This window comes from Bipolaris maydis (assembly GCF_028858645.1).
Source record: "Bipolaris maydis strain C4 unplaced genomic scaffold PSV08scaffold_1, whole genome shotgun sequence".
Classification (NCBI taxonomy): domain Eukaryota; kingdom Fungi; phylum Ascomycota; class Dothideomycetes; order Pleosporales; family Pleosporaceae; genus Bipolaris; species Bipolaris maydis.
The window spans coordinates 1,649,133-1,662,363 of record NW_027093857.1 but is presented as its reverse complement, the minus strand read 5'-3'; the positions used below and the strand labels follow the sequence as shown (position 1 = coordinate 1,662,363).

General features: G+C 50.4%; 5 protein-coding genes across 5 annotated transcripts; 1 reads left to right on the top strand and 4 right to left on the bottom strand.

The window, feature by feature from the left end:
* Positions 1 to 295: 295 nt before the first annotated feature.
* On the bottom strand, positions 296 to 818 carry PSV08DRAFT_376153 (uncharacterized protein; the record flags this gene model as incomplete). The annotated part of the gene is made up of 1 exon (XM_014222801.2): positions 296 to 818. The coding sequence occupies exon 1, from the start codon at positions 614 to 616 to the stop codon at positions 296 to 298; it is 321 nt and encodes a 106-aa protein (XP_014078276.1). The 5' UTR covers positions 617 to 818.
* A 258-nt stretch (positions 819 to 1,076) lies between these two features.
* Positions 1,077 to 3,337, bottom strand: PSV08DRAFT_213660 (glycoside hydrolase; the record flags this gene model as incomplete). The annotated part of the gene is made up of 3 exons (XM_014222799.1): positions 1,077 to 1,371; positions 1,438 to 2,297; positions 2,344 to 3,337. The coding sequence occupies 3 exons, from the start codon at positions 3,335 to 3,337 to the stop codon at positions 1,165 to 1,167; spliced, it is 2,061 nt and encodes a 686-aa protein (XP_014078274.1). The 3' UTR covers positions 1,077 to 1,164.
* A 1,045-nt stretch (positions 3,338 to 4,382) lies between these two features.
* On the bottom strand, positions 4,383 to 5,550 carry PSV08DRAFT_192931 (tetrapyrrole methylase). Its single transcript, XM_014222798.2, has 3 exons — positions 5,360 to 5,550; positions 5,176 to 5,300; positions 4,383 to 5,124 (listed from the first exon to the last, which is right to left on the bottom strand). The coding sequence occupies exons 1-3, from the start codon at positions 5,492 to 5,494 to the stop codon at positions 4,524 to 4,526; spliced, it is 861 nt and encodes a 286-aa protein (XP_014078273.1). The 5' UTR covers positions 5,495 to 5,550; the 3' UTR covers positions 4,383 to 4,523.
* Positions 5,551 to 5,812: 262 nt separating this feature from the next.
* On the top strand, positions 5,813 to 7,787 carry PSV08DRAFT_376149 (transcription initiation factor IID, 18kD subunit-domain-containing protein; the record flags this gene model as incomplete). Its single annotated transcript, XM_066093320.1, has 2 exons — positions 5,813 to 5,860; positions 6,457 to 7,787. The coding sequence occupies 2 exons, from the start codon at positions 5,813 to 5,815 to the stop codon at positions 7,435 to 7,437; spliced, it is 1,029 nt and encodes a 342-aa protein (XP_065949962.1). The 3' UTR covers positions 7,438 to 7,787.
* Positions 7,431 to 12,995, bottom strand: PSV08DRAFT_376147 (uncharacterized protein; the record flags this gene model as incomplete). Its single annotated transcript, XM_014222796.2, has 8 exons — positions 7,431 to 8,077; positions 8,148 to 8,298; positions 8,400 to 8,669; positions 9,604 to 9,700; positions 9,756 to 9,917; positions 9,968 to 11,447; positions 11,501 to 12,886; positions 12,942 to 12,995. 8 exons carry the CDS (start codon positions 12,993 to 12,995, stop codon positions 7,931 to 7,933), a joined length of 3,747 nt encoding a protein of 1,248 aa, XP_014078271.1. The 3' UTR covers positions 7,431 to 7,930.
* Between the last annotated feature and the right edge of the window lie 236 nt (positions 12,996 to 13,231).

The window sequence follows — 13,231 nt, the reverse complement described above, 5'->3', positions numbered from 1 at the left end:
CAAAAACAACTTCCAGACAAGCCAAAGCTGCGCCCCAACCCCGCATCTTCCTTGGCTCAGTATGCTCTATCATACTACAAGACCGAGTAGCCTCCGAACCGTACCTGGGGTAGGGGCAGTGCTGCACTGTCCCTCTGCCCCAGTCCCCACTCCTACTCGTTTATTAAGTCTTACATTCCCTTTTCGTATAACAGTGACTGTTCCTTGCAATGTATATGCATCGGTCGGCCAAACGGGTATCCATACTTTTCAAGCGTCGCAGCAAGCAGGCGCACCATCGCCAGGTCGCCCATCTCTATCGCACCCAAGGTAGGAACCTAGACCAAGAAGTCTTCTTCTTCGGCATAGGCACTTTTTTCCCTAGGTTCGCCATGTATAAAGCGTAGCTTCTTTCCATCCTTTCAAAAGCCTCTTGCTTCGCCTTTTCGCATTCGAGCGGGTTGTGATCCCAATCTGGGTTGCTCTCGGGTGTGTGGTCGCCGTGGTATCGCGGAGAGACTGAGGGCCAACCAAAGTCGCGAACCAGCATATCTTCATTGCGCGGGGCACTCATCTCGTACTTTTCGTCAATTGTAGCAAGACTTGACGCGGCTGAGGAGTTGGATGGGAGCGACATGGTCGCGTGTTAATGCTGGTACTGCCTGAGAGGGAACGCGTTGGTGGAGCAAACGATGACGACGCTACGGATGTTGTGCGGATGATGCGGGATGGCCGAAAGAAGAGGGCAAGTTGGCTGATGGTTGACAGGAAATTGGATAGAAATGAAAGGGAAAACGTGTGCTAGATCATGGCCTGCTGGCGATGTGTTGGAGCAGCTTGCTGGAAGTTTGAAGGCATTCGAGACTGGAACATGTGTTGAAAGAGATTATCCAGTCAGTGCGCTGCACTGTGCGTGTGCGTGTCACCGTCAGGGGATCGACCTGTTGTGTGCGCCACGCCCTCATGGGCGTCCGGCAGTAAATATCTGGCCTAGTTAATTTAGCGACATTGAATCTCATTCCAGATAGAGAACAGTGCAGCCATGACGCACTGATTGCTGATCATCACGGTTCCTCCAGATTAGCGTAGACGTCTAGACCAATTCGCCCCGGTTTCCTATCGACTAGTAATACTGCATTGCATCGCTCTGTCTATGTCTTCCGCCAACCCTCGACACCGCCCCCTCTACCGATGCCGGGTGCTCAACGTCTTGTTCAAATTGAATGCTGCAGATATCAACGCCAAGTGGCTAAATGCTTGTGGAGTGTTGCCCAACTGCTCCCCTGATCGCGCAATCTCCTCGGAGAAGATGTGCAAATGATTTCCAAAACCCAGCATGCTCTCAAACATCGTCACAGCCTGCAAAAGATACTTGTTGTCGTACGCTCCAGCCTGTGTTCATTAGACAAAAATACACGCGAATAAAAGAGCGGTTACGTAGGAAACTGGAGTACTTACTCGTGTGAGTGCTTCGACCAACCAGAAAGTGCACATGGAAAAACTGCCTTCCTGTCCACCTACACCGTCATCACTAAGCGCATGGTTGTACCTGAATACCAGGCCAGTGCTAGTTAAGCCTCCCTTCTCAGGAGGTTTTAGTATCCGGTCAAGCGTCTTCAGGAAGCGAGGGTCCGTTGGCGCTATAAAAAAGACCAGAGGCGCTATTAACACAGCCGAATCCAGAACTTCATTCGATTCGTAGCTCTGGATGAAGCACTCCAGCTCGGAGTTGTATCCCTTTTCCATGATCTCTTCGTAAATCTCGTCACGTACTCTGTACCACTCTGCCCGATGTGGGCACGGGAAGCTTCTCTTGTCCGCAAGGCGCAACGCTCGGTCAAGCGCGACCCACAACATCATCTTGCTATACACAAAGTTCTGCTTCATGCCACGAACCTCCCAGATCGACATGTCTGGCTCCTTCCAGATGGTGCAGACGTAATCTGCAATCTCCCGAACTGAAAGCCACTGATCGTAAGAAACTGGACGTCCGAATCTGTTTACAAGATAGATTCCATCCATCAGTTCACCGTAGATGTCAAGCTGTATATGAGAGGCCGCTCCATTCCCAATACGGACTGGTTGGCTTGCTCTGTAGCCTTCCAAGTGCGGAAGCTCAACCTCGGGTAAGTCGCTTGCTCCATGGATACTAAACATGATTGGAAGCGCTCCGTGGCGTGCTTTGGCCTCCTTGACGCGCTGGAAGATGTAACTGACGTAGGCTTCGGCTTCATGACTAAAACCCATTCTGAGAAAGATGTATATCGTAAAAGACGCATCTCGCACCCATGAGTAGCGATAATCCCAATTACGTGACCCTACACCATATCAGTACATGTTTCATCATCTCTCGAGGCGACATACCCCCAAAGTCTTCTGGCAAAGAGAACGTCGGTGCAGCAACAATTGCTCCACTCGGCTCGAATGTCAACATCTTCAAGAGAAGCAGGCTCCTCGTAACAATCTCTTCCCATCTACCCGCATACTTGCTTTGCTGGGTCCATCTAGCCCAATACTTATGAGTGCTCTGTTGCAACTCAACAACTTGGCTGGTTTCAATTATGTCTGGGCTGTGGTCTTCTGCATCGCGCAAAATGAAGGACACTGCCTGCCCCTCGGTCATTGTAAAAGTAGCCGTAACCCCATCCCCCAAATTCTGGGGCTCGGGTGTCTTCTCAAAAGCAATTCTTGGACATGATGCTTCCGGTTCGTCACCACAGTCGACGGTCACATTCAATTCCAGAGATAGATCTTTAGACTTGAAGATCACGCGCTGTAGGCACTGTCCCTGTGGAGTCTTACCCAGGTCGGTGATCTCGGTAGTGTGCTTGTCCCGAGCATAGTTGAAAGCAGGAAACACCTGTACACTCACCCCAACGGTGCCTCGCATGCATTCCACTCGCCTAACAAGCCACTTCTTCAAATCGGGACGCTCGGGCACATTGCCATTGTGCTCACTCGCGATGACATTAGCATGGAACTGGGCATCCCAATTCTTGTCATTTGGCCTTGGAAAGAAATCCACGACATTCATGACGCCCTCTTCCTTCAAGTAGCGCGTCTGGAGAATGTTGCTCGCGGGAAGATACTGTTGTTTCGTAGTACAAAAGTCCTCGTTCGTTGGGCCTATAGTGAAGTGGCCACCCTTTTCTTTGTCAAGAATACGGCAGAAGACGGATGGCGAGTCAAAATGTGGCCAGCACATGTAATCAAGTCCGCCATCCATGGCAACCATCGCACAAGTCCGCATGTTCCCGATCAACCCATAATCTTCAATGGGCATGTATCCATTTGCTGTGCGTCTCGAACTTGACCGCTGTAGGCCTGTTCTATAACTCTGCGACGCTGCATCCTGCATCTTGTCTTCTTTGTCGCTGTGTATTCGATACAATTCTGTGCCGCTGTTTCTTTCCAAAGGTAAAGGTATATGGGATGTATGTGTGTCAAAGATATCTTGAAGAAGCTTTGCACCAGGGGAACTGGGATTGGTTATATCAATGTTAGGTTTTGACATGCCGCTGAATCGTCGAGTCGGAATAGTCGGGTTCTTGAGGGGTGTAAGCAAGAAGGTCATGGAAGCTGAAGCATGGTACACCACGCGATTAACCAATGGTGATTAAGTATGACGTCAGATAGCATCGCTCTGGTGGTACTACTGTGGCCCCTCTACGTATCTGGACGGAGCACTTGGCGTGCCTGAGTCAGCCTGAACACATACACATTTTAGAATTACTGCACAAAATGAGCGGGGATGATGTTACGTTGGTGGTAGCGGCGCGCCATTAGAAGAAAATCGCAATGCAAACTTCAAAGCAAAGCCACGATTTCGACCATGAATGTATCTAGGACAAAGAAAGTTGAAAAGCACAATCAACACACGAGCATTCATAAAACGGCCGTAGTGAAGGAGTTGGGAGGTGATTGCATATGCGCACACTCCTTGCGGCTGGAACTCTTCACAGACGTTTCTATCTTCCATCTTCAGAAACCATCACAATGATACACCCGTATATATATGTAATATACATGACCTTGTTGTTAAATTTGCCTTCTCCAGTCACCAGTTCAACCACTTGCGACCACACAGAAATGTGTACAAGATACCAAACTCACTACACACGCTGTAAGCGTAAAGGCCACGGGCATGGGCCCAAAGGCGGCCTTCCCTGCACAGATGAATACATGGAAGAATGCAGCAATGCACGAAAGACTGACGAGACTTGTACGGCGCCTGCTATCAAGTATAGATGGATTGATTTTGAGTGCCGAGAACACGGAGGACCGAGTCCACATGAGAGAGAGAAAATCATCAGAGAGAGGAAGAAGCAGGGGAAGGAGGAGGAGAAATGGATGAAGAAGGATGATGCTAGAAGTGGATTTGATGCGATGCTGTGTACGATACAGTAAAAAAGCGTTGTTGGGGGTTTGCTTAATTGCTGTATGCTGGCCCAAAGGAGCTACCATGTCTCAGAAAACCAGTTTTATATTAGCAAATACTGGTGCATATATTCAATGTCACAGAGAAACTCGTTGTTTCTCTTGCTCTATGACTTTCCCTCATAATCCCTCTTCCAAATCTCCTTGAACTTCTCCTTATCCACAGCAAACTCCTCGAGGAAATCCCTCTCGAGGTCATGCGTCCGTTTGCCCAACAGCACCAGACTGTGTAGTGGCTTGCCTAGATCCGCTTCACAAAGCTGTTCTAGTGTTCCTGCAACGATTTTCTGGTCTTCTGCTCCTACTCTCGCAACACCAACAGCCAGACTGTCTTTTGTGTATGCACCTTCCTGCTTTACGTCCTCTTCAATTTCCAGCATCTGTTGCGCGCACTGTGCGACTGTCATGTACCGCGGTGGCTCGTAGATCTTGCGTCCTCTGGCCATGTTTTCCAGACTCTGTTCCTTGACCTTGATATCCAGGAGCACAAGCGTGTGCAAGCCGATGGAAACATTTTCTTTTATGCGGTCGTAGAAGGAGGCGGGCTTCCAGTTGTCAAGGAAGAAGACCATGGATACGGTTTGTCCAAAGTTGTAGAGTTGCAGGCCAGTGGTGCCAATGGAAGTGAGAATGCTGGCGTTGGGAATCGAACGGGTGGGAATGGAGAGTTCGCGGGCACGGAGGACAAGGTCCGTATGCGTGGTCGCGCTATGATGATGTTAAATATGATTCCAATGATTACTAGGAGAAACTCCTTACCCGAATGGGTCCCCTACTACTAGGAATGCGACATCGACCTTGTCGGCGTCCTTGAGGATATCATCGCTTGAAGACTCGACCATTTCACGGTCTGCAATGATGACTTCGCGGCCATAAAATGCCTCCTACTGCCGTGATAATTAGATGTCGAGCGCTTTGTCTATTCACTTCGTCTTCAACTCACAAGCACATCCTTCTCCACTAGCAGTACCGCCGTATATGCCTCGAGATAGACGCGTTCGGCCTTCTTCACAATGTCCAGACCCTTGACAGTAATGTCCTTCTCGTCCGCCAGACCGAGACCCACGAGGTACAGCATTTTCGGCAATTCTCGACTTATTTAGTGAACAAAGTATCGGTGATGGTGGGGTATGCGGCCAAATTCATAAAAAAGTTGGCGGGGCCCATTTGGCTTATAGGGCTGAACCCGTTTCGGCCTAGCGTCGTTGCATGAGGCCCAGCATCGTTTGAGATCACGCTAACAGACCGCAAACCGCGTCGGCAACCTGGCCTTCATTCACGCCCACCGCCAAACATAGCGCCTGTTGTAATCTAATTTCTGTGCCATAGAACTTTGTTGATCGCGCGACACGTCTTGTATGATTTCTAGACTCTTGGGTGCGGAAAGTCAGCCATCATGTCGGACAAGGATAAGTTGGCCAAGTATCGGACGGAGATCCAGCAGGTTAGTTCATCTCATTTTACTGTATATGTTATATATCCATTTCGTTGTTTCGCTTTCCTGGAGACTGTATGAGAGAAAGAGATGGAATAGGGGAAACCAGCGTAAATTTCGCTATCACCTACTTTGTTTGTCTTATCTGTGGGTTCCTTTCCTATTTGCGACAGGCTCCATATGCGCATCGTTAGGATATGGGCTGCCGCTTCGACTGGTGATTTTTTCTGAACTATCTTTTATTTTGTGCCTCTTATGGAGAAGGCGATTCAAGTACAGGCGATCCGCCTTTCTCTTGCTTCGCATGTATCTATGCGAGCCAGGGCAGCCTATTCTTGTTCATTTTTGTTCCGCATGTCTCTCACCTCACCCAACATATTTGTACCCAAGTCCTGGGTAAAGGTCGTAGGCAACATGCCAGAGCCACCCTTATACTTCATCCATTTTCCCAACTCAATCTCGTATCCTCACCTACTTTGTAACAAGCCAGTATCATGGCTTCATCTTCTTCTTCCATGCCTCCTCCCTCGCCATCAATGTCTCAACACTTGTCACCAGACGATATATTCCCGTTGAAAGTTGGCCTTGGCCTAACCGTCGAGCAGATGATGTTCGTCTCTGGTGAGACTGGCGAGCCCTCACCCGAAACAACCACCTTGATCGAGTCGATCGTACAGGATCAAGTACAGCACATGTTGCGAGAATGCACCGCCCTCGCCACCCGCCGTGGTTCAAAATCCATCTCTACCGACGACCTATTCATGCTTATCCGGCACGACCGCGCCAAAATCTCGCGCCTCCGTCACTTCCTCCAGTGGAAAGACGTCCGACGCTCTGTCAAAGACTCTGACGACAAAGGCGGCGATGCAGGCGCCGACGTCGGAGCCGGAGACGCAGACATAGCCGTTGGCGTAGTAGGCGCAGGTGGACCCGGTGCCGCTCCTGTCGACGCCTCTAAAAAAGCCAAGCGTGCCAAAGTTGATCTTGTCTGGGACGTTCAATCCTTCTTTACCGAGTTCCCTCCGCAAAAAGACGATGTGGAAGACGAAGAGGAGGAGGAAATGAACTACGCAACTCTGCAGCGCCTCAAGAACGCAGATGAACGCACAAAGAACATGACACGTGAGGAATATGTGCACTGGTCTGACTGCCGCCAAGCATCCTTCACCTACCGCAAGAGCAAGCGCTTCAAAGAATGGGCCGGCTTCGGCCTCATTACCGATTCCAAACCCTCCGACGATATCATTGATATCTTGGGTTTCTTGACGTTTGAGATTGTCCAGACACTTACCGAAGAGGCGCTCAAGGTCAAGGATGCAGAAGATTTGTACAAGAAAAATCACGGTGGCGAGCAGAACCGTCTCAAGAGGAAGCGGGAACGAGGCTTGTTTGATCCACCAGAGGAGGCTAGGGAACCAGTACAGCCGAGTCATGTGCAAGAGGCCTACAGGAGGCTTCAGAGGGGCAATAACAAGGCCAAAGCTATGCTCAACTTTACACGGGCTGTGCATAGAAGCGCCCTGAAATTGGTGAGTAGCCAGAACTATATGGGCACAAGCATTGACACTAACTTTTTACAGATCTAAACACGAGGCAACACGTGGGAGTTGGGAGTCGACATGGCGTTTACATTGGGCGTTAGAGATTCATTGATACCCTGTGCAGGCAATAGGCGTGTATTGTGTTCCTTGTGAAAGAAGCACTCGGGGGACTTTGTAATCGATCAATCTTATTACTGTCACTTGCTTTACCTAACCAGTAGTATTCACTGAGCACATATAGCAATGGCATCATACCATCACAAAGACCACAAACACATTCAGCGGATCAAAGCAGACCAACTCCAAGTTTGACTACTGGTTTCTAATGCCGATGCTCGTATCCCTTTTATTTTTGGTACAGTCATAGCATCGAAAATCAGAGAGGGGGCACCCTTGTCGGTCGAATATGCATGGAGAGAAGAGTCCTTCACAGACGTAACATGAAACATGACCGCATATGCCCAGATAAAAAGGAGATTGACGCCCTCCTTTAACCTTGAAAAGACCCACGCCAGGTGTTCGTCACGACATCCATTCTTTACTCCTCGTCGCCCAGCTGAGCCTGGCGCTTCTGCTGGATACGCTCCTGCCTCCTCTCGCGAGCCGCCTTGGTCTTCGCACGCTTGGCGTCCATCTCCTCCTTGATGACCCTCTCGCGGGCCTTCTCGGCCTTGGCCTTGTGGATCTGAGATGTGCGTTAGTTACCGATCATGGAGCGGGGAATTGACATAATCATGATGTCATGGTCAACATACGTGTTCGACGAGAGCACGCTTGTGCTTGAAGGTGTTACCCTTGGAGAGGAGGTAGAGCTCGTGGTAGAGGTGCTTGTCGATCTTGCCGGCGGCGCGGTACTTGACGAGGAGACGGCGGAGGACACGGAGACGGCGCATCCAGACGATTTGGCTGCACATCCGCATTAGCTAACGGTTCCCATTGTCCATGAAATCCCAGAAATGATTCTCCGCCTCCATATCCAGCAGTAAAAAGGCAACGTGATTGCATACCTTGGCATACGAGCGTCCTTGGTACCCTTCCTCTTACCGAAACCACGGTGTCGGCCAATTCGTCGGGCGGCGTTCAGCTCCCGGGCGCGGGCACGAGAGTGCATGGTGACGGGCTTGCGGATGATGAGGCCATCCTGAACGAGCTTGCGGACGGTCTGGCGAGAGTTGGCGTTGGCGATTTCGCTGACCTCGTTGGGGTCAAGCCAGATCTTGCGCTTTCCGCAACCGACCACGGAGGCCGCGAGGCGCTTCTGAGTGCGGAGGTTGACCCTATGAAACACCGCATGTCAGTATTTTGATCATTTGTGCGGTTGTTGGCGACGGAGGAGGTGGTTGTCGGAAGAGGGGTTCGCCACTGCACAAGCGCCTCAGAGGCACGAATGCGAGGCGCCGAATGTGCAGCGGGAACGTATTTGCTCTTCGAAGCAGTGCTGAAGGATATTTGTTCGGGAGTCCTTACATTTTCGATGTTGTTGTCGTCCGCGGTCGTTGTCGACTTACCGTTGTTGAAGCTGAGAGGTGCGAGGTAATTTCCAACACAGGTGCGTGATCGCTTAGAGCGCCAAGGCCACCACGTGACCACTAGCCAAATTCCCACCAACACAACGGCGACTAGATGCTCAGCAGGTGTGTCGCATGCATGGCATTGGCTCTGCCAATCCTATTGAATGTGTGCACATCAATATGCCGGTCATGTTTGTGTGGCATATTCATCTTTTCAATTCCACGAATCTGGCAATAATCACGGGATAAATCTATGCTGCTCAAGTTACGTACCGCGAGAGCGTTGCACTACGCCCACAGACATCATCACACTAGACTCTTAAGACAAGAGGGCTTGCATGCCTTTTGGGTATCTTGCACTCTGTTTCTGGTGGACAAACGCCGACAGCACGGAACCTCTACGTCAAGATGTCTCTAGTCACCAATTGAGCATCGCATAAGCACGTGCAAATGGAATCTTGCTGTACGTATCCATGATGATTGGTGTGTAGCATTCGGTTGCCCTGTCCCTAAACGCTCATGGCACAACGTTTAGATGTCACATTATGAGTCATTTTGCCATCATCGCGGATTAGATCTGAAGGACCTCTTCGCCCATGTCCAGTTATTCTCGAGTACAAACTCATTGGTAATGGCATTAAACGTGCTCAGCACTTAGGGTACAAGGGGTTCATTAAGTAGCGAATTGATGCATTCTTACTGCAACTTCAGGTCCTCCTCGCTTAAGACACCATAAAGTTTCTCAATCTCCTGTCCGATAACGTTCAAATCGTGCGCGAGTTGTCCAGTCACCAGTGCTGTCTGGAAGTTAGTGGGGATGATCAATTTCAAGTACAAACGGTAAGGACCCACCATAAGCATACAACAACTCGTAATCTTCGTCCGTAGCAATGGTTTTGCCGAGATCCTGTTGCCGAAACTCAAAGACCCTTGCGAGCAACCGATCACGTGTGTGTTCGATGTTGGGTAGAACATCATTGAGCGGGTATGCTAGCTTCATAGAGGAGGCCATGACTGTCACTTGTTAGCATTCAATTCCAATAACAACCTAGTATAAAGCTTACCTGAGAACAAATGACTGATACGCCAACTCAGCTCTGTCCACTCTTTCTTTGTATACCTCAGAGCTTCCTTCTCGCCATCCGACGCTTTCAGCTCTCTTAGTATGACCACATTCATCGCGTGGAAGCTGTCCAATAAGCGACTTGTCGCACCAAGGATAATCTGAAAACTCTTGTTAGGAAAGGGGCCTCTGAGCTCAAACTCTGCAGCAGCCGCTACACGCAGCGTCTCCAAATGATATAGATATCTTCGAAGTTCAATCTCCTCGCGTTCGGACATGAACGATTGTGTCCTGCTTGTGTGCTCATTGGATTCGAGGACAGTCTTAAGTGGCCCGCGTTTCCAAATCAATCCCATCTTGAGCCACAATAAGGACGTGCCCTTCTTGAGCTTACGGCGGGCAGAGATTGGCCAGATTATCCTGGTAACAATAATACCCCAAAGACAACCAACCATAACAGCAACCACTCGATGAATTACAATCTCCCATATTTCAGGCGAGATGCCACCTTCGTCATCGTCATCTTCGTCGTCCTTGACGGAAAGAGAGTAGGCGTAGAGCGCAGAAAGGTTGTACGTCAGCAAGATGAAACGACCCATAGGTCCCTTGCCCTTGCCGACAATGATGTAGAAGCAGAACAGGGAAATGACCCAACCGAAAAAGCACAGGAGAAGAGCGTGTTCGTCAGCCGCGATCCATGCAGCAATTGCTAGCACAGCACCCAGGCAGGTACCAGCAAAACGCTGGTATCCTGTGGTGTTGGAAGCGCCTATGGTCATAGAACAAACCAACATGTACGACAATAGACCCCACTCGCCACGCCACCGACTATAATAGCCCCTTGTCGATTGGATAAAGGACCACATAGCCCAGAGGACTGCACCAATGCCAACCTTAACAGCATATTTGAGGTCGTCCCTTCTGAAGACTGCAAGCGACGTCCATATACGGTAGGATAGTGGCTGTTCGTTCTCTGACTTGTATGGATCTCCACGCGTTGACTTCCTGTAAATAGGATTGTGAATCTCGCGCGAGCCTCCCACTGTCTGGGGGTCTGTTTCTTGCATGAAATTAGCCACTTCTGAGTCGTCGCCAGAATGGCCCTTCTTGTGCCAAGTTTTCCAGAACTTCAGCCAGTTGTAAGTTCTCTGCCGCGGATAGCGATTGACATTGGCCTTGAGCTCCTCAAGAATGTCAAGGAACCCGACCATGTCTTCAGCAAAATCAATTAATGACGAACTGAAATACCCGCAGCTTGCGGCAACCTCTTCAAAGTCGGCTGCAACTGCTGCCGAACTTGTCCTAGTTGGAATTTTGTTTGTGTAAATGCCAGAAAGAGCCTCTCGCCGTGCGTCTGCGAAGAGAGCCTTCGCGTCTACTAGGCTGTGCCGGAAGTGCTCGTTGATAGCCATGTTGTACTCTGGTCCAGGTCCAAACGGTAATTCAGAAAGCACTTCACGTAGGGTGTATGCAAGTGATTTCTATCTTGATCAGCAGTGCAAAAAAAGACCCCTCCCAAGGGTTTCAGACTCACCATTGGTGGGCCCAATTGAGCTATGAAAACAGAGAAAATGTCAGCAGGCGTCAGGTTCGACTTCGAGAGATTGATAGATTTGGCCAGCATTTGATTCATTTGATTGGACTCGTCGTCTGATTCAGCAGCTGAGCAGATTGCGGACGCTTCGGAGCTTTCTGGCAGTTCATCGATAGAGGCGAGGATGCTGCCCCGCCTATCCGAATGCCTCAGCGTGGGAGAAATCAGCTGAGGGCTTTGTGACATGGCGTGTTCTGAGAAGATTGAAGAAGTGACCGTTCCATTGGTAGGCATAGGTTGAGAAGCTGCCTCACCAGGCGCCGGCTGAGCAAGTAACGTAAACTGCGTCTCGGCAGCACTTCGCAATCCACCCAAACTCTGCATCAGCGTCTCAACACATTTGACCAGCCTTGCGTTGATTTTGTACTCTGCTTCAGTGCCCAACGCATAGTGCTCAAACTTGGCTTCTCCAAGATTCTTAACCAGGGCTTTGAACGTCGTTTGTAGCCGATCTGAAGCTTTGACATACGAGTCGCTCTTGAGGTCTTGTTCGGAACCTGAGAGAAAACTGAGCGCAATGCCGTTTAGCATTTCTGCCATGGCATCGGTCGATTTGATAAAAGTGTTGCGGAACTCGCTGCGCGCTGACGTTGGCTTTACTAGAAGCGATACAGCTGTCGATGCAGCACAACCCATGATGACCATCTTCAGAACCTGCCAGATTTTAACGTAGGAAAACGTAGCAGCCTGTACAGCGCCCTCTTTGGTCAGAACGGTGATAAGGGCAAGGGAAGTCAGAGAGCAGGCCACATTGACCAACGGATTGCCGAGCCTTTGTTTTGTCCATCCAACCAGCCCGAGACCGCCTCCACAAAAGACAATGAGCACTATGACATGACCAACTACGAGAAGATCGTTGTTCCCAAAGTAGGCTGACACAGCCATACTGGAGAAGGAGACGACCGCAGCATAGAGAAAGGCAGCAAAAGCAAGCATGACAGCTTCAAGCATGCTACCGGCTGAGCGCGCTGGATGGAAGTAGACGGTGATTGTCGCAACGATGTGTTTGCCGTCGTTCCTACCCAACAGCGCAGCTATGAAGGGGACAAAGGTAGCCAGCGACCCAAGTACATAGGCTAGAGAGCATTTCAGGATGCCAACGCCGGTCTGGCTCGTCGTATATGCATAGCCTTGCCGAAACTTGTACTTGATCATCTCAACAAGCAGCTCCTTCCTGCTCATTTCACGGTATCTCTCAGTTTCGAACTGGCCGGGAGCGAGGAGGATCTCGGCGGATCGGGTGCGGCGATGTCGAGATCTGCGCAGGGTGAAGGCCTTCTTGACGCGTTCGCCAGTCCTCGGCTGGATCATTGTCGCCGACCGCATCTGTAGCTTATGGTGAGCTATGCATGCGTGCCTAAAGCCCCAGGACGCGACTTACACTGGGCCGCATGAAGCGGCGCTGCGCCGGGCTCTGCGAAATCTCGCTTTCCATGGTGGGCACAATGTGTCCTAGAGCCCGTTTGAAGGACTAGAGTATGACAGGAAGCAGCATGGAATCTGGCGCTGTGCAGGCGTTGCAAGCGTTGTTGGTGGTGAACCCTGCCGATGGGCAGCTGCGATGACGCTGGCGCTAAGGCCGCCAGAGCTACGCGCGTGCTTGTCCATGTACCTCTGCGCACGACCTCTGCTCGTGGCATGACGTGGTGAGATGGCCGCTGAGGGTCATGT